At 48.1% G+C, this 25655-nt stretch overlaps 1 protein-coding gene across 8 annotated transcripts in view; it reads left to right on the top strand.

Annotated features, from left to right (window-relative positions):
* Nucleotides 1–25655, top strand: part of MBNL1 (muscleblind like splicing regulator 1) — an 80446-nt gene that overhangs the window by 7027 nt on the left and 47764 nt on the right. For 7 of the 8 annotated variants that reach the window (XM_042042671.1, XM_042042668.1, XM_042042666.1 and 4 more), the window contains exon 2: nucleotides 15957–16862. The exons of the other annotated variant lie outside the window; for it this stretch is intronic. In XM_042042671.1, coding sequence (XP_041898605.1) covers nucleotides 16689–16862 — 174 coding nt within the window. In that variant the 5' untranslated portion in view covers nucleotides 15957–16688. The remainder of the gene's footprint in view (nucleotides 1–15956; nucleotides 16863–25655) is intronic. 8 annotated transcript variants of the gene reach the window in all.

Below are 25655 nucleotides of genomic sequence, written 5' to 3'. Positions count from 1 at the left end.
CTCGGCGGCCCGGGAGCAGGGGCCGGAGCGGCGGCCGGGGCGCGGCCCCGGTGCCCGTGCGTCCTTTCCCCGGCGGTAGCGCCCGGCGCGGGGGCTCCGCACGCGTGTCCCCGCCGGGAGCCCGGAGCCCGCGGGGCGAGGGGCGGTTCCGCGGCCGCTCGGGAGCGCCGGGCCGGGGGCTCGGCCGTGGGTCGGGGCTGTCCGGCCGGCTCCGCGGTGCCCCGGGCAGGCGAGTGCGGTGTCCGTAACGGTCGGTACCGCGGTGAGGGGTCTGCAGCAGGCGGGGACCCCGGGCAGGGCCGGCGGTGCGGGTGCAGCACACGGCGGTGAGGGCGGCATCGCCCTGTGCGCACTCAGCGCACGGCCTGGCCTCGGGAGCTGCCGCGTTATCATGGGCGAAAGAGAGCTTTTTGTTTTCTTTTTACGGAAAGTTCTTGAATTCAGAACTTTGGTTTGCGGCTGCAAACAAGTCAGTTTGTTAAGACGTTGGTATAATGGAAGAGAAAAATGCAGGAATGTTTGTGTAAAATGGTTGTCTTGGAAAATATGTGATTGTTTCTTCTAGAAAGAAATAATTTCATTTGATGATTTTTTTTGAGGTGGATAATATATGCCCCAGAGCAAGAGAGAAGCAGGACACGGGTGACAAAGATAATGAAGTGCGGGAGAGCAGGTTCAGGGAAGGGATGTAACGGGAAAGAGAGACGGGAGTAATGAATAGTAACGGTGAATAACTTAACTGGGTTATGTCTTTTTTTGGCACTACGGAGAAAAGGTTCTAATGAAACGACAACACATTCCAAAGTGACAAGGAAATGATTTGCATAGTGAATAATTAACCGATGGCACTTGTTGCTGCAGGGGAAGTTTGGGGTGAGAGCTGAGGAGAGACTGCAGGCTCTCCTCGGGCTGGCTGCATGTGACACTGACCCTGGGCAGGCCCACTGGCATAGAACAATATTATGATAATTTAAAGTAGATAAAAGAGGAAGAAATGAAAGGCTTGGCAGCCCCATGCTCACTGCAATGGTGACAGGACTGCTGCATGTAGAAGGCTGGGATGTGCCACTGCAGGAACCAGAGGTGTTGGGAGTCTCTCTGCTTGTAGGGCACTGCAGGCTGAGCTGGAAGCACTGTCTGGGAAGTGTTCTGGGGTGCAGGGTACCCAGCAGCTCGTCTAGCAGGGACAGGGGTGCTGGGTGACGCTGAGCTGAGCTTGATGGTTGCAGTGCGTGCTTCTGGAATTGAAATGTTGTGAGGCCTGTGTCTCTCTGCTTTCCTTAGCTCATGCCAGATCAGGCATAGACTGTAACACTGTAGAATGGAATTGGACTTCACTGAGTTTAAAAGGCCTGGGTTTAAAAGCTCAGGGCTTCTGAGCTGCAAAACTTCTCCAGGCTTAATTAAACCAAAAGCTGTTTAAATGGAAAAGTTATGGCAATGACTGAACAGTCTATGTTTCACAGTCTCCAGGCTTGCAAAAATTTAGAAAACTTTTTGCTCTGTGTGTTGGAATTAATAGTAATTGTGGGGTCTGCCTGGTTTTTATGACACATAAAAGTTCAGGATGGTGCAATTGTCATTTACTTGGGCTACTGAGGAAAAATAGACAGAAGCAGAATTCCTCGTCTGATATATGAGAGTGAAAGTAGTGGGGTGCGTTTATTGTCTCATTTCCTTAAAGCCATAATTGGATTAAATTTATTCTGAATGGCTGGAAGAGGCTGTGTCTGTGGAGGCTTTGTGGTACTGTGAGGCACTTGAATCAATGGGCAAAACTGGGGCATCCTGTGAGGAATCTGTAATTTCATATCAATCAGCAGCAGTGCCAGAGCTGCCCTGTGAACCCCTGGGCTGCAGTAAAGAGTATGTCCACCGTTTCTATCCATCCCCTGCTCAGTGCCAGCCTTCCCTGCACTGGGAACAGCCTGACTTTGTGTTTTCTTTTCATTTACCCACCAAATCCTCCTCTGTGTTCACTGTCTCTGGAGTGTTGGGAAGCACAGCTGTGCCATGTGCCAGGATAGGCATGAGCTCTCTGTTTTCTGGGCTGAAAGCAGACGTGGGAAATGGCCAGTTCTGGTGTATCCCACAGCTGCCTCCAGCCTGGTCCCCCCTGGATAGGTGTCTGACCACCTCCTTCACCCTTGGGGCAGGAGGTGTTAGATGGTTAGATCTGGTGGATTAGCAAGGTAATAGATAGCGTCCATCTGCAGAACTATCTACAATGAAATTTAGTGGAAGCAGGGAATTTCTCTGGTGTGTTATTATCTAATTGTGGAAGTAATCATAACTGGGAGCAGTCTTTACTGAAATGGTTTTCTGTAGGCAGTCAGGCCAGGGAGTTGTTCTTTGGGTGCCTGGCTGTGGTCAATGTACACAGGCTGAGGGTACAGGGGGAGCTCCATGAGGGACACACAGCTCTCGGTGGTGTGCTGGGTGGGCCTATAAAAATTTCAGTTTTGGCTGGTTTTTCTAAAAACTGGAAATGCTGTTGGTCTGTTTTGCTTTGGAAGTTCTACAGTAGAATCAGAAATAAATATTTGAATCAAGTTGCTTCAAGCCTTAAATGTAGACATTCCTGTTCAGTTGTGGAGCAAGATAAATTTTGCTTTGCATTGCTGTACCTCTTGAATTGTTCTACTGTAGTGCTTCACTAAGTCTCAGGTGCTGTTCATAATTTTTTGGTATTACTAGGTAATTACTGAGTTATCTATACTCTCCTTCCTATAGCAAAGCCAAGGATTGAATAACATTTTTAGACACATCTGTGACAAATATCACACACCGATGAGCATTTGAAAGTAGTAGGTGCTGCTGTTGCTTTCTTTTAAAACCCTTTTGGTTGGCATGGAGGTTTCTGGTGCTTTTCCAGTTTGTTTGTCTTGGGACCACTGTAAATGCTCCTTAGCAGAATTTCAAAATTTCATCTGTGGGGAAGATCCTGCTGAGGAGAATCTGTACTGCAGTCCTGCAGTCTGTCCTCCGAGGGGTCTGTGGAGGGCAAGTGAATGCCCCATTCCATGGCCTTGGTGCGATGTCCCAGCCGTGTCCCTGTATCAGGTGCTGCTCTGATTTCCCTGTCCTTGGAGCCACCTGTGTTGGAAGCCTGGAGTATAACTGTGGGGTCCAGGAGATGGTGATGGATGCCAGCAAACAGCTGGGCACACATTGGCCTTTGGAAGGGTGCTGCCCCACAGGGCCAGGGTTTGGCTGCCCAGAGCAGGCAGGCTGTAAAAGCCGCGTGGTTTGGGCCTCACTGTCCAGGAGGGTTTTTGTGGCCACAGGAAGGTTCTTACATGTGTGGTGTAGATGAAGATCTCACGGCCAGCTCAGATTAAATCATAGGCTTCCCTCTCTGTTTTTATTTCCTTTGAGTACTTGTTTTATTCTGCTGCTTCAGCATCAGTGAGGAGGTGGTAGTGACACAGGGATGCCTGTAATTAGGGGGATGAGCTTTAGCACCTCTTGATTCCTAAATAGTGGATTATTTCTTCTCAGGATGATTCCTGCTCAGGAACTGGTGGATAATCTGCAAACATCACTTTTTTGACTCTGAGGAAGTCATGCATGTTGGGTTGTAAAAGGCCTTGTGGTAACTCTCCGTTACTTTGAAAGGGTTAATAGGTGTTTTCCCCAGGCATATTTTCAATGGGAATACTGTAAACGGCATGTTAGCTGGGCCAGCTTGTTAAGGTAAAACTGCAGGAAAAGTTCTGTTCCCATTTGTTATGATTTATGTTCATGCCAAGGATGATTTTTGCAACTGTGAGTTTATCAGCAAATTCCTGCTACTACTCCTGTCTGGAGGGAAGGGAGAAGGGGGGATCTGGCAGGGTTCAATCTCTTCTCTGGGAATTCCTACACTTCAGTGTGCCCTGCTGTGCCCAGCCCTACACGGGGGGCTCTCCTTTCCCTTGCATGACTGGTGGTCTCCACTGTTTGTGTGCCTTAGGGATTAGAGCAGTTACCTATGATTATTATTACTTTATTTAATTTTATTAACAATTATATACTGTAAACTTAGTTTCCCAAGTAATGCAGCAAAGTAAACAACATTTCTTTCCTCCTACCCCATAGTTATTTACCAAAAGCATAAACGTGTAAATATGTTTGAATGCTGTCCTCTGTGACATTTGGAGCCTGCTCTGCTGTGAATATGTGCAATTGCAATTCCATAAGTGTCAAAGAGAGTTCCCAGCAATTAACAAGGAAAGAGAAGAGACTATTAAAACCATGTTGTAGTTGTGATGAAACTTCAATACATCCCAAGATAAGGAAATACATGGTTAATGTGCAGAGTTGCGAGGTGAAGGCTTTGTGTGGTTCCTGTGGGGATGCTGGAGCCCACTCTCCCTTCAGCAGTCTGTGCAGGGGGAATGTCCTCGTCAGTACTTTGCTCAGAGAATAAAGCCAGTGACAAGTGTTGGTTTATCCTGATCTGTGCATTCAAAACCAGCAGTAAGTTCTCCTGTTCTGAAGATGCTCTGAAGTCTCTTCAACAGCTTCAGAAGCAGCGACAGGAGAGCGACAGCAGCGCTCTGAGCTGGGGCAGGTCGATGTATATGAGGTTACCTATGCCCACTGGGCAGTTTGGGGGCTGGTTTGATGTGTGCTGACCTCGGGGTGAAATCCCACTATCAGGAGAACTGCTTTTCCTAAGGGGTCAGTTAATTTTTTTAAATGTCTACTTTCTGTTAACTCCTACCCTGTGAAATAGTCCATGTTGCAGATTATATGCATGTTGTTGTTATAGAAGAGTATTTTTATCCAAAACATCTTTGTTTTATGTAGCTGGGAAGAAATAAAAGTTTGCAATAGGTATAGTCTATCCTCAGTAAAATCTAACTTGCATTCTCACAATTCAGCTTGACTAAGCTTGAATTTTTGAAGGTAAATTTGCTGTTGGTACAAATTAGCAAGAGCAGCCGCAGTGTGTAAGGTGACAGCACTTCTGTCACGAGGGTGCAAAATCCTGCAGTTTGAGTTAATTTTGGTTTGAATCTAGAGGTTGTACAGGAAAACTGAGGCAGCCAGGCCTGAGGAAAATGCAGCTGGGCCTGAGTTTTGTGTAGCTAGATAATAATTCCCATAAGGCAAGTGCATGACCAGCGTTAGCCCAGCCTGGGGCATGGGCCCGCTCAGCCTGAGTCTGTCTGTCCTTCCACACCCCCACTATCTCCTGGAGCTGCCCTGATCTGTGATAAAATGTGTGACTCCTGTGTGCTCATGGACCCTCTGCTTTGGGCTAATAGGCCAAATACTTGTTTTCACAGAAAAATATTTTGGTACATAAATATGCAAGATGTATATGAGCAGTTGAATCGAGTGAATTTCCGCACGATAAAAAGCAGTAAGTACTAGACAGGTTGAAATATATTCAGTCCTTTGGTGTTTAGAGCAGAGTTTCTGCACAGCCCGCCGTGGTTAGCCTGGCTGGGTTGGACTCCCTTTATCAGTCTTTCTTGTGAATGTACAGGTGGCGGTTCCAACGTCTGCAGAGTGTCCAGGTTTTCCTGTGGGAAGCGTACCTTGCTGTCCACCCTGGGGCAGGCTGCTCTTGTAAAAGGAATTTCTTTTCCCTTATGTAACTTGTTGGTAACGTTACATCCAGAGTCGGCTCTTGCAAAAGTGCGTCAGTCTTGCTTGCAGTGGCACAGAAAAAACTTACCAGAGCGTGCACTGAATTCCCCCCTTATCTCTCTATAGCACATTTTATGTATCTTGTAGTGAGATGTTTTGTTTCTACAGTTTCAGACTCCGTGTTTCAGAAGATTAATAGACTTAGCAGCCCTGTTTGCTCAGCTTAGCAGTGATAACAATGTAATAAGTCATGAGACGGTCGCAGATCATCTGGCAAGGCAAAATATGCCTTGGACTTGAACTTGGAGCAGGTATTATTTGCAGAGAAAAGTGAAATGTTGAAAGCATTATAAATAGCGTGTCCTGACTCGGGTGGCTGTGGGTTCAGGTCTGCCTGCAGAGCCTGCACAGGAGGCAGCTGATGGCATCTGCATTCCCCCTTCGGAGGGACCGGGGAGAGTGAGGGCAGTGTTTGTACCGTACATGGCTGGCATTTACTGCAGCACGTCCGGAGCCCTGGCTGAGCTTGGGCGCAGGCTGGAGGAGCAGGGCTGGGCCCCAGGCTCCCAAATCCTCCTGCAGCAGCTCCGCGGATTCCTGCTGCGTTGCTGCCTCCCGCGCCAGCAAGTCCAACTGCGAGCAGTGAGTAAGGACTTGGGAACCCAGAGCATTTTTGGGCTCTGGGCCCAATCCTGCTTCCAGAGAAGTTAATTGGAATTTTTTCCTTCTAAAAAAGGGAGAGCAATCAGAACTGCCCAGCTTGGCCCTGCAAGGCCTCGGCGCTCCTCTCTGTGTCATGTGTAACCCCAGGCTGCCCGGTTGCCCTGGGCGGGGATGGGCTGTGGGCAGCCGAAGCCCCCTGTGGGGTGTGCTTCTGAGGCTGCTGGAGCTGTGGCACTGCAGTGGCGTTATCTGCACTGCAGTGACAGTACCCAGCGCTCGAGGAGATAAGCTTTTCCTTTAAAAGTAAGTAAATTGCTGTGGGAGCACATGGAGTTTGCTGTGTCAGTTGGTTCTAGATGCACCCAAGGTCTCAAGCCTTTGAACTCCGCACTCCCCGGGCACCGTGAAAGAGCGAGTGGGCTGTGGAGCATGCTGCACCAGGCACGTGTGTCAGGTTTTCCGAGCAGGTTGCCAAGCTGAAGGCACAGGCACCAGGCCGGGATTGGCCATATAAAGTAGGTGTCTGGGTGTGTGCAGGCGCCGCGAGCCGCTGGCAGAGGTGCTGTGCAGGGCCACCCACCCTTCCTCTTCCTCGCCGCTCACTGGCTCTTTCAGTGCTGCCTGTGCCTCTGGCTTCCAGGGAAGGAAGGTCCTGTCAGCTGCACGCGCTGATAAACACGGCAGGGCTTTCTTGGGAGAAAAAAAACTCTCGATTTTTTCTTCTGTGACTCTCTGAAGCTTGGAATAAAAGCCAAACAAAAATGTTTATTCCAGTGTGTGGAAGAGTTTATTAGTGCCTGGGCAGCTTTCTTGACTTTGTGTGGCCACCCCTGGTTTTCAGTGAAGTCTGTTACTCTTTACCTGTAATTTTATATAGGAATCCTTCCATGCTCCGAACATAGGCACAACTTCAGTGGACTTTGAGCCTTCTTTCAAGCAGTGAAAAATCAAAGGTAGTGAGTTTGTGATCCCGATAATGTAATTATGTATGTTTCAGCTTTTTGATGTGTAGCAGTTGAAAATGTTGTTCTGGGAGTGCGGGCGCTTGCTGTGGTGCTGGAGCTTTGCAGGCTGCTGGGAAGGAAGTCTATGGGCAGATATCTTGTTTGCTGCTTATCAGCGTTTTATTGAGCTCCTGTATTTATGTGCAAATATATTCAATAAATAAATCTTAAATGATGTGATTTTTGTTGTGAAAAGTAGACACAGCTCTGTTCAATTCTTCTAATTAAATACAGCTAATGGTGGAACAGAAATAGCATTAGAACTTCTTTCACTCATTTTTCTGCATGACCGATAAAATTATTGCTTTGGATTTGTTTTGTTTCCTACAACTTCTAAGCATGCTGTCTTTAATCACCATTTTTATAAAAGCTAGTTTTTCTTAAGTCATTTCAGAAGCTGTTTTCCAAATATACCATGTTTTTTGTGTAAGGGTAGAAATTTAAACTTTCATTATTGGTGTTTTAAAGTGGCTTTTAGGAGGGAAAATACAAGGAAACTAGTAAACTTTTGAGGTTTTTCCAAAATTCCTTCATTGCATTCAATTTGGGTAGCTTGCACTGGTGTGAACCCAAGTAGAGGATAGGGTATTCCCTGTGAGGAATACTATGGGACAGTGTCGATGGCACCACTGCTGTCACGTGCATAGAGACCAGCCCAGCTCAGGAGCCCCTTCGTAACTTGTGCCCTGTGTGGTGGAAGCTCTCCTGGCTGAGGTCGTGTGCAGCAGAGGCTGTTCTGAACAGGGGCTGTTAGAGGGTTGTTTCTCATGGTTATTGTTAGCTGTGTACATATCATGATTCAAAATGAACAAGCATAACAGTATACTAAAGCAAATACTGATTAAAAACTTGTCTCAAAGATATTTTCCACTTCTTTCCTAAAATAAAAGTCATATAGTTTTTATTACTTCTTTTTAATACCAGTGACTAATTTGGAGCTTTTGCTTGGTATCTGGAGACACATGTATTTATTTAGTTTGCATGAGGTTGGTCACGATCCAAAATTAATCACATCAATAAGTGTTTCTGTGCTGCTGAGCCCTGTATATGTAGGGATCTCTATTAAGTCAAGGAAAGCATCTCCTAAACTGGTTTCATTTTGCTGTGTATGGAAAAATCATTTTGTATTTAGTGGTAACAGTCATCTCTGATACCTCAGATGATGACAGAGCAGAGAGAGTTAAAAATCCCATTCTCTGTGGTTTAGATTCTTATGTAACTAATGAAATAGATTATACAGGTTCATTGTATTTTCTGAGAAGTTGTTCAAGTTTTTATTATCCTGGAAGAATGTTATTATAAACATAAATTAAATGTAAGGCCAGAATGTATCAAAACATCGAAAATGCTCTATTTTGGGTCTGAGATTCCCTGGGAAAGACAGCTGTGAACAGGAATCCAGTCGGCTGTGTCTCCTGTCTCACAGCAGATGCTGGAATGTTTTCCAGGATTGTCCTTGCCTTGTGATTCATGTTGGTGACCGGAGTCGGGCAGTGTCGTCATTGCACTGAGCTGGCAATGCCTCCCTGCTCCAGGTGTCCCCAGCATGGCAGTGCTGCCACTCTGGGATACTGGCGTGGTTTCAGAGGTGTGGGACTCCCGGCCCTTCCTGGGGATGCTGTGCCTGGCGCTGCTTGGCCATGCTGCAGAGCCAGCGTGCTGGTTTGCCCCTTCAGCAGCACTCCTTCAGTCCAAACTGAACTGCACTGATGACTCTGCTTTCCCTCATTCCTGTGTAATTTTCTGGTCCTTGGGGAGAAGCCTGTGATTGTCCCTGCATTGCCATAGCTCACCATGACTGAGCTGAAGTGACCAGTTCTAAGAGCTGCTGCGAGCAGAACTCGGTGTAACGAGTTCCTCATTAGCTGGACTCACGTCCCTTTTTGGTTGCCCTCGAGTCAGATGCAAGATGAAGCAATCCATAATTACCATAACTCCGATGGGCCTGGCTGGGAGTGTGCCTGTTACGCAGCAGGCAGAGAGCAGCAAGGTGTCCCTGTGGAATTGTGCCCCACTGTGGTCCATGTGTCCGCAGGGCCAGGAGAGCTGCTGGCACTGTCACCGGGAGCGGGACGACACACCAGCGTGGAGCAGGTGACACGAATGGCCTGTTCTATTCCTGGTAATTAGGTTCAGATTTAATCTTGCTACTTAATGTGATGTGTGCAGGGATGTGGTGGCTGCATCCAGGCTCCTGATTTGAAATTACTGTCCTAACAAAGTGGTTGTCATGTGAACAGGCAAGAACTTTGAAATCCGGAGTTTTTGCTGTGGGCAGACATGGGAGGGGTGGCCCAGCCAGGGATGAGTTAGTGAGGCCAAGGGGAGGAGCTTATTGTCTGGAGGAAATGCTACTATTCATAAATTAATAATGTTAGTAGTAACCATGAGTATGTCCTGATCCATCAGGTGCTGACTGCAGTGGTCTCAGGACTCCTTTTTCCCACTGCTTTATCCCTGCTGTCTCTGGGGAAGAAAAAAGCCACCCTTTGCACCAGGGCCACATGGCAGCTGCATTAGGAAGGGAAGTGAAAATCAATTAATAAGTGGAAGCCTGAGCAGCAATAAGGTGCTGGTCTGTTTTCCCTTGCAGTACGGGAGATGTTCAGGCATCAGACCCGCAAGAAGCCGGGGTGGGTGTCTGCTGCACCTCTCACCAGTGAGAGCTCCTCCAGGTCACTTCTCCCTGAAACCACAGGCATCAGCTGAATTTGATGTCAGAGGGAAGCAGTTCCTTCCCTTCCTGAGTCATGGATGTGGCTTTTTTTTGTAGTGGTTGTTATTACGGATGATGCTAATCATCATGTTTTATATAAATTCATACACACATGCAGTTAGAAATCACCTGTCACTATGGGAGTGTTTCTGCCTCTTTGCTACTGCTACAGGTGCCTCCCAGCTTTGAATCTCAGCTGTGGATCTCATCCTGGGCTTTCCCATATGGCTGTTCTTGGGGTCAACACCCAGCACCCGTTCCCACTGAAACAGGCACGATAATGAGCATGAGAGTCATACCTACATGGTGCAGGAGAGAGTAGGGAAGGTTTTACAGGTGAAATGGTCTGTATTCGTGCACCCTGTGCTGCCCCGGGGAGACGCTGGGGTCGGGGGGCCTGGTCCTGGGCTGACCCCGCTGCTGTGGGTCATCTTGCTGCTCTCCTGCCTTGCTTGGCTTGTGTACATTTGCAGTTAATCAAACAACATGTGCAAGAGTCGGATTAATAAATAGCTTGTAGTTTTTGGAAGAGTGCATAGTTGATTTATTATGGCCTCTCAAATGTCTTTGTATAGAAACAACATGTTTAAAATTACTACTAGAACAAGAAAATGAAACTGATTTTAATAAAGCAGGTTTTGGTTTTTTCAATTCAGTTTGCTAGTTCTTGGAATTTTAAGTTAAATCACTAGATTACTGTTATTTTTAAAGATAAACAACTTCTTTTTAGACTTGCTTGGGAAATGTCACTTCTTCTATGGTTGGAATTCACCTGTGCCAGGATAATACAGAACTTCCTGTTCCTAAAATACATTATGTGAATGTTTTGGTAAAGGAATTACAGTGTAAATATGTTTTTGTTACCAGAAATAGTATTTGCAACTTCAGTGGTGGGTGGGGATGGATATGTAAATGCTTTGTAATACATAAATTGATGAAAAGCGGATTAAAGGGAGAGTAGTCCTTCCCCATTTTGTGGCCCTGGCTTAAAGTTGCAAGAACAGAGTAACAGCTTGTGTGCCACGTCTTTGTCCAGGGAGGGGGACTGGCCTGTGCCTGTTCTTGCTCTTAAATACACATCTAGCTAATGCTGGCAAACTGTGAATCCTGCGTGTCTGTGAAGTCTCAAATTTTGTAAAAGCAATTGATATATACCCCAGGTTATTAAAAAAAAAAATTCAACAGGCATGTTTCTTGACTTGAAAAATGTGTAAAATTACAGCAGGAGCAGTTAATCCATAACCGACTGCTCCTTAAAGGAAAGAGGGTTTATGGAATTTGCAGTGTAACTTTCTGACTTGAAAATAGCATTACTGTAATCTAAAGTAAGAGAGGATTGGGCTGTGGGATTTGTGTGTCAGTGCCCATGTGCTGCTGGTGGGAATTGGTTTGCAGTTTGATTAGGGACGGAAATCTTGGAGCAATACCTGATTTCTGCACATGGTTGGGGCATGTAGTGTACAACATGTTGTCTCTTTTTTCATTATTTATCAAGTTTTCATGAACCGAGTACACTTGGGTGTGTTAAATTCAGATGGAATGTCACAGTTAGGTGGTTCTGCTAAAACAGTTTCAGAAACTGTGAAATAGACTCAAGATAAAACCACGTCTGATGGGGATGTGCCGGAGGAGCCACTGTAGTCAGTGGGAGGTTGCACCAGGCAAGTCTGTCAGAGCTAAAACAGTACAGAAAAAACCTTTAAAACACTATTAGTAGTACTAAAACTATGTGTATCATGCAAAATATCTGGGTCATAGAAGCAGTGTTGGCAGTTTTTTTACGAATCTGGTGTGGCACTTAGTAGTTCAAAGCTAACGTGTGCTTCTAGTTTTACCTGGCTCCAAGTCCCAAGTTGCTGGGCTGGGGAGCTGTGAAATCCAGCCGAGGGTACAGTACCCCAGCAGTCCTGTTCTATAGCTGGCTGCTCTTTGCTCCCGTCCTTGCACTCTCATTTTTTCCTGAAATATACAAAAGTACAAAATTGAAAGAGGAGTCATCTTGCTTTTCCGTGCTGTCCTATGGGAGCAGCGGGTGCAGCCCTGAGTGTGAGACAATTGGGTTCTTCAGCTGTAGTTTACTAAAGAATATTTTCCTTTATCCAATCCTGTACTGTTATGTGACAAGATACTAATTAGCTCATTGTTTCAGCTTAACTTTGTGACAGTGATATAATTATATCCCTCAATTGTGCCATGGAGTAACTGCTGTATCTCTTCCAAATTTTATAGTGAGATATGTTACTGGTAAACTTTGCGTTCAGCAGAGGTGTTTTGTAAATACTGTAAGGCAGTCAGTAATTTTGTGTTCCTTGATTTAAAAGACAGCCATTTGGCAATTTCAAGCTTTGAGACTGCCCTATCAGTGTAAATAGAATATTGATTTTATTCCATTTCCTATCTCATTAGAGTCATCGTCATGAGGATGAATTCACGTTGTGTAATTATCTGTTCTTGCTGACAGTTCTCATGTCACTGAGACTGGTGTTTTCAGCTTCCACTTTCTCTAAGCATAAAAATAGCATTTTTCCCTGCCATCTTCTCCTTCAGTGTTGGGCTTTTTGCCTGCCCAGCTTTCTATATCTTTCTTTGAGAGATGTGTGTGAAGTAAGATAGAGAAAACAGGGATGTCCAGCAAACCCAGTTACAGGAGCAGTGAAAACAATGGCTCTTTGGGAGCAATTCTCAGTGCAGGGAGACACCTTATTTTTGTGTCAAAGACTGTAACGAGGAGGAAAAATGCATCATTAACCTGTCTGTACATTTCTTTATAGCAATAAGGGGAAGTAATAGGAGTCTCTTCTGTGTCAGATTCACTTTCTTGGACATTTCCAGATAACCTTTCCATTGATTCGTGAGGCTGTTTCTTAATCATTTTCATTGACCCAGCTCAGGAGACAACGAAGTCATCTCTGCTACCCTCCTAAGGAATGACTTCTGTCTCTTCTGAGAATCACTTTTTAATTTGCTTTCAATCCTTGTATTCCTGATATTCAGTGAAGGCAATGTTCTGCTTTGGCCAAACCAATGTTGCAATATTCCCAAGACAAGTAGCAAATGCTTCCAAATTTCAAAAGGTGAACCTTAAAACCCACCTGTGGATCAGAAGAGTCTTTAGTACTGGCTGGTCTGCTAGGTGGGGTCAAGAAACTGTCAACCCCTAAATCAATTTTAATGAAATAAAACCCAAAAAGTTCAATCCTTTTCCTGTCCTGTCCCTCTGGTTCTCCCTCTGGATTTGTTGCAGTCATTCCCATCTTACCAGAGACAGCCCAAAGGAGACATCCCATGTATCAGCTGGGTTTTGCAGACCGTGTATCTTCTAGCATGTGAAGCTTACTGGGGACTCCTCAGTGACTTAGTGAATATCACAAGAGAATTTCAAAGTGAGGGGAAAATAGTTCATGTAGTTAAAGAAAGATAATTCTATGCTAACATCTTCCTTTATTTAGTGGAGATACTGAAGATAAACCTCTGGTCTGACGTCAGTCTTTACTTCTGCTCCAAGGCTATTTTTAAAGCTGACATTTCTGGCTGTTTTCAGGTAGATAACAAACTATGACAAAACACTTTTTCTTCCAGTAACTGTTTATACAAAATATACATCTAGTATTTCTTTTTGTTCTGAAGATCTACCTTCGAGGCATCAGCTCCTCTGAGTAGTATTTTTCTTTTTGTGGCTGGCAGCCTGAAGAAGGAAGGGTGGAATTCAAGCTCAGTGCAGTCGCAAGTGTGTCACTGACCTCAGCAGGAGCAGGATTTCTCTCCGAGTGAGTGACTGTCCAAATCCTAACAGGAAACTTATCACAAACGTAGGAGTAAAACATGGTTTGGGGAGTCTTACCAGGAATATTTCTCGTGTCAGTACATGTGAGCACAAAAGCTAGTTTTCATCTGTTTTCATTTTGGGCGCTGCCTTCATGGTCTCTTTCATTTCTTGTTAGGGGTGGCTACTTGTTAATGACAATGAAATTAAATATCTTGTTTGGAAACAGTGGCCTTCAACTTGCATTGGCTTTAGCGAATAAAATGCATCAATTTGCTGCTCTAACTCTTCTTGGTGTTTGGAAAAATCAATGCTTGGTATAGATTGGTTACCAAGCTGATGAACAGGAGAAAACCCTGCTTATAGCTGTTCCACAGCTTTGTGGTAGAGCTCTTCTTGCCGGCGTTGCCAGCGCCCTGCCCTGAGGGTCTCACAGGAAACAAATGTTCCTAGCAAAATAACACTCAGAAGTTATTTTGTGCAGTGCAGGAGTGATGGTGGGAGGATGCAGATCCAGCTCTTGTCTGTGGAGGACAAGTTGCAGTGCACCTCGACTGAAGGCTGGGAGATCTGTTTAGGCTTCCAAAAGTGCTCTGGTGTGCTGGCAGTCCTGCATGAGGCTGCAGGGGTGCCTGGTGGATCTGGTGGACCTGCTGGCACGCGGCCCCTGCAGCACGTTCTCTGCTTTCAGATCTCTTGGTGCTAATCTGTCATGGCTGGGAAGCGTGGCGCAAGTGCAACAACCAAACTGGTTTGCCCGGACACTTGTTACAGAATAAGTTTTCAAGACCTAAGTCATGAATATCCCAAGCACTGAGGAGTAGTGACCGCTGGTGCGGGATGACCCCCTACTTCAGTTTTAGGCAGTTGAAGCAAATGAGCATCTGTGTTTACCACGAAGACACTTAGTTGTTAACTTGTGTTTGCAAGTAATTATGCAGTTGTTTGTCTCTTGCTAGCAGGGATTAAAAGTGTGGCATGATTTCAAGTGTCCTGACAAAGAACCCAGGGTGCCTGTTGTAATCTCATTAGCTCTGTTAGGTGTGTTTTCCTTCCCCTGCAGTTGGTTGTTCTGATCACTATGCCTCTAGAAAAAGACTCCGTAGCTTTTTCTCATCTGTTGGTTTGCATCCACGCTGACAGCATCGCTTGCCAGGGTGTGATTCTGGTGACTGTGTCAGTGACCTGCATTGGAGGGTGGTGGGAAACAGGAAGATGATAAAGCAGCATCTTTAGAAAGACAGGGATGGGAATAATGTTCCCCTTAGCGCAGGTGGAGGATGCTGTTGGGGTTGTGGTGCTGGCAGGAGAATTCCCGTCGTTGGTGTTGTCAGTGTGTCCCAGGCAGTGCCACGAGGGTCCCTCTGCTCCGTGCTCTGGGCTGAGATGCTCAGGTGGGGACAGGAGCTGCAGTTCATTATACTAGATTCGTATTTGCAGGTGGCACCGGGCTTCTGTGGCAGAGCTGGGCATCTGAATCGCGGCTTGGAGGGAAACCCACCCAGCCCACCGAGGGGGAAGGTTTTCCGTCGTTCCCGGGTGTTTTTGCGGTGGCCCGTAGCGCTCCCGCAGCACGGTGCCGGGCGGGTCGCTCCGCAGAGCGCTCCGCCCGTCGGGCAGGCCGGGTCGGTGTCCCCCGAGCTCTCGGCTGAACGCGGGGTGGCCCCGGTGCCGGTGGCCGTGTCCGAGCGGGCGGTCAGGCGCCGCTGGGGCCGAGCCGCTCCGGGGTTAGCGTGTCTCGGGTCTGTCCTCACGCCGGGCGGGCCCGGCGGGGCGGTGCCGGTGCCGGTCCCGTTCAGCCGCCGGGTTCCGCACGCCGCTACAGCCGGGCCGCACTCGGGAAGCGGGGCGGTCAGGCGGCGGCGGGCCCGAGCCGCTCGGAGGGCCGGCGGGTGCTGCCGGCGGGGCGGTGCCGGTGCCGTTCCCGGCCGGGTTCCACACGCCGGTACCGCCGGGCCGCACGCGCGTCCCCCGGCGGGCGCGCTCGGGGCAGCGCGGCGCGGCCGGCGTCTGACAGGCGCGACCTTTCATAAGACGGCCCCCGCCATTGGCTCCCTGCCCGGAGTGTCGCTGCAACGCTCGCCGCGATTGGCCCGCCGGCGGTGCTGCCGCCCGGCCCCGCGCGGGGACGCGGCCCCGCCGCCCGCAGCCGTGAGTGCCCTGCGCGGGGCGGCGGCTCGCGGGGCGCCCGCGCCGCCCGCTCGTAACGTGTCTCTTCTCTCTACAGGTTGGTACTAAGAAGTGCCTTTCCTGACGTCGCTGCTGCTTGGGACCGCTTCTAGAGCAGCCGCTGCTTTTGCCTTGCTTGCTGCCAGCTAGACTGCGACGACAGCGCTCCGCCGCTGCCAGCCCCGCGCCCGCCGGGAGGAGGGTCCGGCGCTGCTCCCCCGCCGCCGCTGCACTGTGCACTAAAGTGTGCCCCGAAGGTCAGAGCTCTGCTGCCCGAAAGCCAAGGAGAGGAGGAGAAAAACCCCAGCCCAAACCCAGTGTCGGTCGTTGCTCTAAACTGCTGCATCTGTCTATGCCAAACTAATCGATCCCGATTGCACCGCAGAGCCCGCTGCGAGCCCGCTGCCTGGAGGCACCTGCCAGCCGCCGTCCCCGGGAGCAGCTCGGGAAGCGCTGCCAGAGCCCGCCACGTTCCCATGCTTGCAGCGGCCGCACTCAGGACGGGATGCTGAGCACGCGGGGCTAGTCCCGGCCACTCTCCCGCAGGCACACCTGGCTGGCGGTCCTGGCCTTCCCCCGAGCCCCGGTAACAGTGCCACGCTCTGGACTCTGGTGACACAGCTCTTCCTCGAGATTGCAGCCACCCCGTTTTACACGTACTTATTTTAAAATAGGGAGCGGGGGGAAAAAAGTGTTCTGGAGGTGGCACTTTCATCATTTCCAGTTTATCAGTTCAGCTACTCGTTTGCCCATTTTTATTGGAAATTTTAACTACCTGTAAAATCTAAAGATGGCTGTTAGCGTCACACCGATCCGGGACACAAAATGGCTAACGCTGGAAGTGTGTAGGGAGTTCCAAAGGGGGACTTGCTCGCGACCAGACACGGAATGTAAATTTGCACACCCATCGAAAAGCTGCCAAGTTGAAAACGGACGTGTAATCGCCTGCTTTGACTCATTGAAAGTGAGTAAATATTACATTATTTTCAAGGATATGTGGTTAATGAAAGAAGCAGTTGTAGCTACAGAAACCCTGCAGCCGAGCAGGAGCAAATGCTGGCTGCCAGCAGTGGGGTGTTTTGCTGATTTTATTTTATTGATGCTTGTCGATTTGTGTTGCTGTTTTCCTCAGGGGAAGGGGAAGGATGTAGGGAACGAAGGGAAAATACATCTGGCAGGGCTCAAATCCTTCAATATGGCTACAGGGGCTCATTCTTCGCCTCCAAATTATTCCCCGCCTGTAGCTGGAGTAAAGGGCACTTCACGTAGAAACAGCAAAGTCACTGTGAGGATTCTTTGTTTTTAATAGCACAAACCACGTAAGCAATATGAGGATTTGTTTCCATCTCGTAACTACCAGCGGGTTGTTGGTGTCTCTGGACAGCTGATGGTGAACCTTAGAAGAGTGTTTTCCTCCCGGGGTTATTTGGGTGTCTGTGAGCACCCTGCATGCCTTTCTGTGGTTGGCACTGGTGTGGTTATCCCATCTTTTTCCCAAGTGCACTTGCTTAAGGGAAGGACAGCACTTAGCAAAAGGCAAGGTGCCTCTGGACATGTAAACATGGTGGGAGCAGAGAGCGTTTTCAGGAGGCACATACATCCCAGCTAGGCACTGTAAACGTAGGGCTGTTGTTTCACTGTAGCTGTAGTTTCAGTGATAGGTGTTAAATGTGCGGGCCCCAGCTCCTTCCCTTGGTTTTTCATGATTTAAATAACCTAACGTATAAAATACCCATACCGCAAACAGTAGAGAATTAATTCAGTGGAGTCATGAAAAAATCAAAACTTGAGAAGCAGAAATTTGTCTGTCAGTTTTTTCTACAGTGTAATTTTCTCTTCCTGGGCCCCGATCCCAGGAAGCGGAGCCGAGTGCGTGGAGCTGGCTGCTGGCACTGCCGTGCTCGGGGAGGGAGCTGGAGCTGGAGCAGCTCCTGCAGGTCGCGGCCCAGCCGGGCCCCGGCGCAGCGCGAACGGGGCAGGAAGTGGGTTACAGCGGGTTTGTGTAAATCCTGCAACATCCCGAGCTTGAAAATTTGTCTTGTCTCAGGTCAGGGGACAGGGTAAAGCTTTACAGTGCTCTCAGGCCCGAAATACCCACCCCATCACCCCTAGCCTTGGCTTAACTTGCAGATACTGAAAGGGTTTGTTTCTTTGTTGTTCAGTTTATTTTTAAATACAGCAATTACAATGCATGCAGGGGTATTAAAGTGTGTAAATAAGATGTTTTTATGCATTAAGCACGTGCTGGAGGTAGGAGCAGAGCCAGGGCTGCCAGTGCCAGTGGGGAGTCCCAGCCTCGCGGTGTCATCGCGAGGATGCGGTGCCACCACGTGTGGACGAGGTCGGCGGTGGCTGTGTGGCCTCGCTGGGGGGATGGCAGTGCTGCCAGAGCACAGGCCTGGCCCCGGAGCCTCTAGCCTGTTTCTGAGTGAGGGGCTGTGGGAGCCACGGTGGGTTTGCTGGTGCAGCAACACCCGCAGTGTCCCCCGTTTGGTTTCCCAGCAATGTGCGTCTGGCCACCGTGGCCCGACCCCACTGGCCTTGCCCTTCTCAGCACAAGGATCTGGCCGAAAGGCTGGAAACCAGCCACTGGAGTGAACCAGACATGATGCCAGTGGTCGCTGGAAGTGCCCTAGTATCTCAGCGCTGGACGGGGATGCTGGTGGTGCTGGAGCCGGGTGGCAGCGTGGGCTGGTGTCTGTGTAAGAGGGGATGGACCGGGGCCTGGCCTGGCTTCCCCGACCCCGGCAGTGTGACTGGCCCTTCTGCTGCTGTCAGCAGGGCTCTTCGCTTCCTTTTTTAATGCAGGAAAGGCTGACCTTTGCCAAGCACTGCAAGGTCCGTGGGTGATAACTGTGGGTAACGTTACAGCGTTGCTGCGGATCCTCGGAGGAGAGGAGTGTGCTGCTGCCCTGTGGAGTCAGCGCAGTGGCCGAGCTGGGAGCTGGGAAAGAATCTGCTGTTTAAAAATACACTGCTGACCAGAGCTGTTTACTTGTGCTCATGCTAAAAGCTTTGCCAGTGGCTGAGCTGCTGTGTGTTGGAGAGGCTCCCGGGGATCTGGCCATCCCCTCGCTGCAGCCCGGGGCAGGATCCCACCGTGTCCCGCCGTGGGCCTGGCGCCTGTGGCTGCCGGTGGCTCCCCAGCCCCTGGGCAGGGGTGGTTAGTTAAGTAGCTGTATCGTGTACAAGAATACCCTGAGTAAACAGAAAATGGAATATCTCCCTTTGGGGAATTCCCAGTCGAATCCCCATTGCTGAAGCCATTGCTCAGTTTTGGTTTTGTTTCAGCTCTGCATCAGTTCTGGTGTGTGCTGAGCTCAACCAGCACTAGTCACTGAGTTACCTTATCTGCAATATCCCAAACTTTAGATGTTCTGCAAGAACAATTTAGGGAAATGCTGCACCAGCTCTGTCTAGACCTTATAAGGTCAGTCAATACTGTAGTACAGATTAAAAAAGGTTTTTGGTTAGGACATTCAAAAGTAATTTTTAATTTTTCAGTAATTCAATATGGATGTAATGTCCTTGTTCTTTACTAAAATAGCAGTATGCTGAAAAATTAACCTTAATGTTAAAATATTTGATTTCTTACTAATGTATATAATACTAGTATTAATTAGACAGCTATTCTTGCATTATCTCTTGGACATAAGACAGATACTTAGTCACTGAATTTTTCTTTACAAACTCCTGCATCTTGGCAGGAGTTGAAATGAGGCGACCTTTAAGGTCCCTTCCAGCCCAGCCCACTGTGTGATGCTGCGATCTGTCACTCCAAGACTTGGTGTGAGTGCCTTAGGGGTGACTGCTGTGTGGAGCTGACGTCAGGCAGGTGTGAGTGCTGCAGAGCTGCAGCCCCTGGAGCAGGACTTCTCTGAGCTGGAGATGGCCCGTGTGCTCTGCTATATTTAGAACATAAACAGGCAGAGCAGATACTCGGAGGGGACCCTGTGAGTGGCAGTGCCCTGCGCCTCTGGCCCTGGCCCAGGTGTCCTCTGCGGGCGCAGGGACAGAGCACACCGAGTGCGCAGCCGCCGCAGCCAAACACCATTGCCCTGCCCTGCCTGGAGGAGGCAAAAATAGATGCCAGAAGTGAAACTTTCAGCTTGGGTAAAGCAATTTAAAAAAAAAAAAAAATATTTCCCCTTCCACTGAAATGAAGGCACAAACTGAGTGTAGGGCTAGAGCAAGGAAAGCAGTGTTGCCTCCCGAGGTTGTCTCCTGTGCTGTGTGGGAGCAGTGGCACTGGGCTCTGGACACCGTCTCTGGTTGGGAAACACGTCCTGTGGGTGCACCTGGCTGCTCCTTCTTACCTGCGAGCAGGAACAAGCAGCTGCTGGCCCGTGTTAACCGGGAGCGTGGGGAGCAAAAGGCAGCCAGGCCCGTGGCTGTGACCTCTGTGGTGCTGCAGGAGGTCAGGGCTGGGACAGCCCCGGCGAGATGTTATCATCCTGCTGCCTAATTGCTGCTAATGAAACCTGCAAGGCTGGCCTAAGGGGAGCGCATGAATCAAGATGAACGTGTGTGGGATAATCTGGCCCTTAGATATTAGCAGGATAATTTTAAACCAAGAATGATTATGTAGTGTATTCAAATTATGCGCTGGAGCGGCTGAGTCAGCTCCAGCTCTGGCTTTGCCTTGTTTAAATGCCGTAGGATTTTTTTCCTAAATTTGGATGCCTATAAGCCTGTTAGACTGTCTACAACAAAAATAAGCTCGAGTTCCTAAATCAGGAAACTGGTTTGCAACAGAAATTTGATTTTTACCATAATTTTGAAACATTTTTCTTTTTTTTTCCTTGGAAAAATAAGCCTAAGTAGAACTCGTTTCTGAAATTACGTTAGCTTCGTCAGATGTTCCGATAGATGAGTCATCCGTGTTTCCTGAAAGCTGAGATAAAGATGTCTGAACAATGGGGAGATGGATGTCAAATGCAAATGCACATGCCGAGGCCGTGCGCTGGGCAGGGCGGCAGGGCAGGGGCTCGGCTCGGCTCCGCACCGCCCTTCTGCGGCGTGGGGGCTGCTGTGTTCCCAAACCTGCTGCTTCCAGCTGATCTGAGCTTCAGCGGCCGTGGTGAGCAGAGTCACACACCGTGGCTTTGGAGATAATGTGCGCCACGGGCGCTGCAGCTTCCTAATCAATTTTTGCTCTCTTAAGTTATGCTCCTGCTAAGGCAGCTCCTTCATGTTCAAGCTGGGTGTCCCACTGAAGTGTGAAAGCTTTTTCTACTCTTTCTTCAACAGCTGGAAAGTCTTAAACTTCCACATTTCTCTGCTTTTTTTAAATTCTAAGGAAAAGCTGGAAACTAGAAGTGTAAGTCACTTCACTGATGATGTGTGAGGTTGAAGCTCTGGTGCCTTGTGTCTGAGACCCACTAGCACTTGTTATGGTAGTATTTTATCTTCTGAGTAGAAGTTGTTTTTTTTTTTAAATGAAACTCCTGAACTCTGTAAAAGTGACTGCCACTTTTTAACAAGAAGGCATAAAAATATATAAATGTAGCAGTATTATTATTGCTGAAATTGGTGAGCATCTTATTTCTTCTACCTCAGAGATGTAATTGGTAGTTGTTCAAGTCTATTTTGTCGCTGCTTCAAAAAATACTGATTTTTTTGACTTGTTCCCCTTTGTGTGACACCTAAGGGTGTAGAGTAAGAACCTTATTTCATTTAATACAAAGGAAAGAAAATCCCGTAAGCATATTGCACTAATCATGTTGAGAATGGCAGATCATGGGCCTGATTCTTCTTTAATTTAGGGGAAAGAAGAAACCCAGAACACTTGAGCAGGTGATTCTTGGGTGATTTTATATGTGTGGTATCTGGCATCCCTGGAGCATGAGGCAGTGACAGGACTCTGGGTGCAGAGATGAGGTGAGGCTCAGGCTGGGAGGCAGATGGACACATGGCTGATTCCAAGGAAGCTCGTAAAGCAGTAACCCTTGGCAAAAAATGAAAACATAAACAATGTTCAAATTCCTACGGTCTGATTTGCCATTTTTCTCCTCTCCAGCCTGTGCGTCTGCCAGCAGGCTGAGCTCCAGAAGAGGAAGCAAAGGGAAAGCGGCAAATATATCGGGAAAATGGGGCAATTGTTAGGCTGAGTGGCAAACAGTCCATTAGCAAGCCAAACAATTGAAAGCACGTGTGTTCCTCTGTGGGAAGATAGATGGTGTTTTGAAGTCTTATCAGGTCCTCGGACAGAAGAGTTACAACTAACTACAGCCTTCACAGCTCATTTTACAGCTTCAGCTCTGCCTCGGCAGAAAGAAATTAAGCAGAAATTAAAACATTGCACTGCAGCATTTGCACTGTCATTTTCTAAAGGCTGTGCGTTATAGAAACCAGCGTGGGCTTCTGTTACAGTCAGGAACTCTGCTGGGTATAGTCAAAATCAGTAAAATTCTGAACTGGTTTGTAGGGAAGATGTAAAGAGGCATAAAATAAGAAAACCTCATGTCAAGAATATTCAGACTTTTGTCCCAAGTCTTAACTGAGTGATCAGGAGCAGCCTGTGAGGCCTTTCTCCTTCCCAGGATGACCCCAAGTGTCTGTTTTTCCAAATACAGATGCCTTGTTGCCAAGGCTCACTGAAATTTATTGGAAGCAACAAATTACATTCAAGACCGAATGATCACATCTGTTTTCTGACTTTGGAGAAATGCTGGTGTTTCTTTGTTGGGACTGTAGAGCCGTATTAGCCCAGCTGGATGTTATTTAGGAACTACTGCCCCGAGTGCTGCTTAGGAGTCTGCGCTTCCTGTCGGGAGCTGCTCCCGTGTCCGATGCCTGAGAATGAACCTCTTCTCCAGGTGAGCAGCCAAAGCCAGGGTGAGGCCGGTCCAGACAACCCTGCAGAGAGAGAACTAGCATAGGTTTGGGCTTTGTCAGTATCGGGCACCTCCGATGCTTTGTGTTTGCTTGTGCTCCCGGCAGTGCCGCGCTGGCCCCTGCCTGCCTCAGCCTCGGCAGCTGGGGGTCCAGGCTGCTCCTCCACCCAGGGCTGCACAGCAGCCCTCAAACCGGTCCCTCTAGGAAATAACAAGAGCTGCTTTTATCCTGATCCAGAGGTCTGTCTTGTTCCCTGTTTCACGGTGCCACTAGGAGGATTACCGCTGTTGAAATGAGATTTAAGGCGACACTGAATTGTCAAGTCCTGAAACACAGGATTATGCAAGTAAGAAAACCTTCAGGTTCATGGTTGAATTTATTGAAATACTTATGACTTATCCTCTTCATTAGGAAACATCTCGGGATTTAACTGGTGCAGAACACATTCAACATTGAGGTAGTTGAAAGCAACTGCAATGTTTTGATGAAATAAAGGAAAATGCATCTGATTAAGTGGATTTTTAAAGGAGCAGAAATCCAGTGTAGTGCTGCTGGAGGGCTTCACCCTGGCACTGGCAAGCTGCTTCCTCAGATTGCCTTTTTGTTATACTCCACTCACTGGATAAACTTCTCAGCTCTCAGCCTTGGAGATCCCAGAAAGTTCTCTGTCTTTTCAGAGACGGGATGGTGGGCACGGTAGTGCTGCTCCAATGGGCGAATGCTGACGCTTCCGAAGCTTGCTGACAGGAGCGGCGGTGCTGGAGGGGGACAGGGGCCGGCTGGGGGAACAGGTTTGGATCCAGCTTCATCTCAGAGCACTTCAAGTCCCATCAAGTTCCTGGAAAGACGCTCTTCGGCTCCAGATTTCTCTGGACCTTTCCTAACTTGGCAAAATAGCACAGAGAGTTAGCAAAAAGAGAGTGCTGTTTGAAAAGAGGAGCAGTTCTGGGAGGAAGCAAAGCTGGTTACTTTTTGTTGGTGTGATTTCACTGAATTTGCATGGGTTAATTCCAGGTTTACATAGCGACATAAATGGTTGTGAGATTGAGATTTAAATTTGAAAGAGAGGAATTGCAAAGTATGGAAGTTGTCCTTCATTTATGTGCATATTGCCCACCCTGCTGTGCCAGCTGCATGGGAGGGCATGTGTCCATGTGTGCCCAAGGGAGCAGGAGGCAGTTGGCATAGAGGAGGAGCTGTGAGGATGTGGAAGGTGGGTGGCTCTGAGGCCACCTCTGTTGAGGGGACATACCTGTGGGGACCAGGAGGAGCAAACACTCCATTGAATCTGAGGTGGAACAGGGCAGTTTGTCGTTGAGGCAGGTCATGGGCAGGAGTTGGCTCAGGTCCGAGGGGTCTGTGGTATCCCTGGGGTATCATTTACTTGTGGACATGCTGGAAAATCCCCCAGTCCTGGAGCAGCCAGCAAAGCCGGGGTAGCTGCAGGTGTAGTAGGTAACTACCACTTTGCAGGAGTAAAACTCATTGTTTTCTGCTCTTCTCAAGTTTTTCCTGTCTCCTGGCCATGGGTGGAGCTGCTGTCCGAGGGCATTACCCACGTGCTGAACTTCAGGAATATCAAGAGCCCTGTGGCATTTGAGCCCCTAGCAGTGTTAATGCTGCTTCAGCTTCCAGCTTTTCCAGTGTTGTTTTCCCTTTCCCTAACCCTTCTCTAGATGTTTTTAAAACATCCTCACTGTTGAAAGCAGAAACATAAGATGGTCATAAACATCATTAGTGTAAGATTGCAAGGAGACACAAGAGTGGGTTTTAACAAACATGACTAGTCCAGGCTTTGTATATGCAAGGAGAACCTGAGGAATAACCATGTGTGGAAGCATGCACGCAAGCAGGCAGAAACCCGTGGTGAATTTGTAACAGTGGGCACACTCTGGGAGCACAGACTGATAATGGAAGAAGGGAATTTCTTTATCCTGGTGGGATTCAGTCTAAAAACCTGTACAGGTTCAGTGCTGGTATTCAATACTGGGTGAGGAGGAGGTTGTTTTTTATTAATTTGGGAGCATCTTTTGAGCCTTGTCTGGCTCAGGGAGAGGTTTTCACTCCCCAGGAGCCTGGCAGGTTTTTAGGTGTGCAGTAGCCACCACAGCAATGTCAGGAACAGCACAGTTTTTCTTCATTTGTTCTGTTGTATTGGAACAAGAGTGTGCACATTTAACTGAGGTCTTTTGAGAAGAATAGGCAGAATGAAAGGTTTTCTGAGTCCTTGGGGCTCACTATAAACTGACACTGGTGAAGCAAATACTGAGTGGAAAAGAAAGTGGTTACTTGGTTGGGCTCTTTGTGCAGAATTTGGCCGTCAGCATGCAGCAGCTTGGAGCACATCGTGCCACCAGAGACAGGGTGAGCTGCAGCTGGACGGGCTGCTGCTTCTACTGACCCTTCCCATTTTTTACAGTGCAATCAGAGTTTAGAACCATTTGTAGATGGGAAATTGTGCCTGGAATTCAGCTTTCTGGTTGTAGGGTGTGTTGAGAAAATCATCTGCATTGACATACCCTTGCTTGTCTGGTGCCCTGGTAAAATCTTCCCTGCAGTGAGCTGAGTCAGGAGATAGCCTGGATGTCTGCAGTGACTGTAACCAAATAAAAATGCAGGTGAACTGGGAAAGCCCCTGACCGAGCAAACTGAAGGATTAAAGAGCACTCACTAAACACTCCTTAGAAGAAACAGAAGAGTCAGATCTTTGTATCTACTACGTTGTTATTTACTCCTGTTGTTGGTTGAACACTGGCTGAATCTCATGTCTGTGGAGCAGAGTGGGGTGCTTCCCTTGCACAAGGCATGCAAGTGATGGATGGATGGATATATATGGCAGCTTAAATTCCAAGTAAAGTACCTTAGAATGTAAAGCTCTTGTTGACAGTGGAGCACAAGGAATTGTTTCATAGAAAAAAAA

The sequence above is a fragment of the Corvus kubaryi genome, unplaced genomic scaffold (assembly GCF_017639235.1).
Source record: "Corvus kubaryi isolate FWS band 111438036 unplaced genomic scaffold, C.kubaryi_AGA036_p1.0 37397, whole genome shotgun sequence".
Lineage (NCBI taxonomy): Eukaryota > Metazoa > Chordata > Aves > Passeriformes > Corvidae > Corvus > Corvus kubaryi.
Note: the sequence above shows the minus strand (reverse complement) of the source record. Positions and strands in the feature narration are given on the sequence as shown.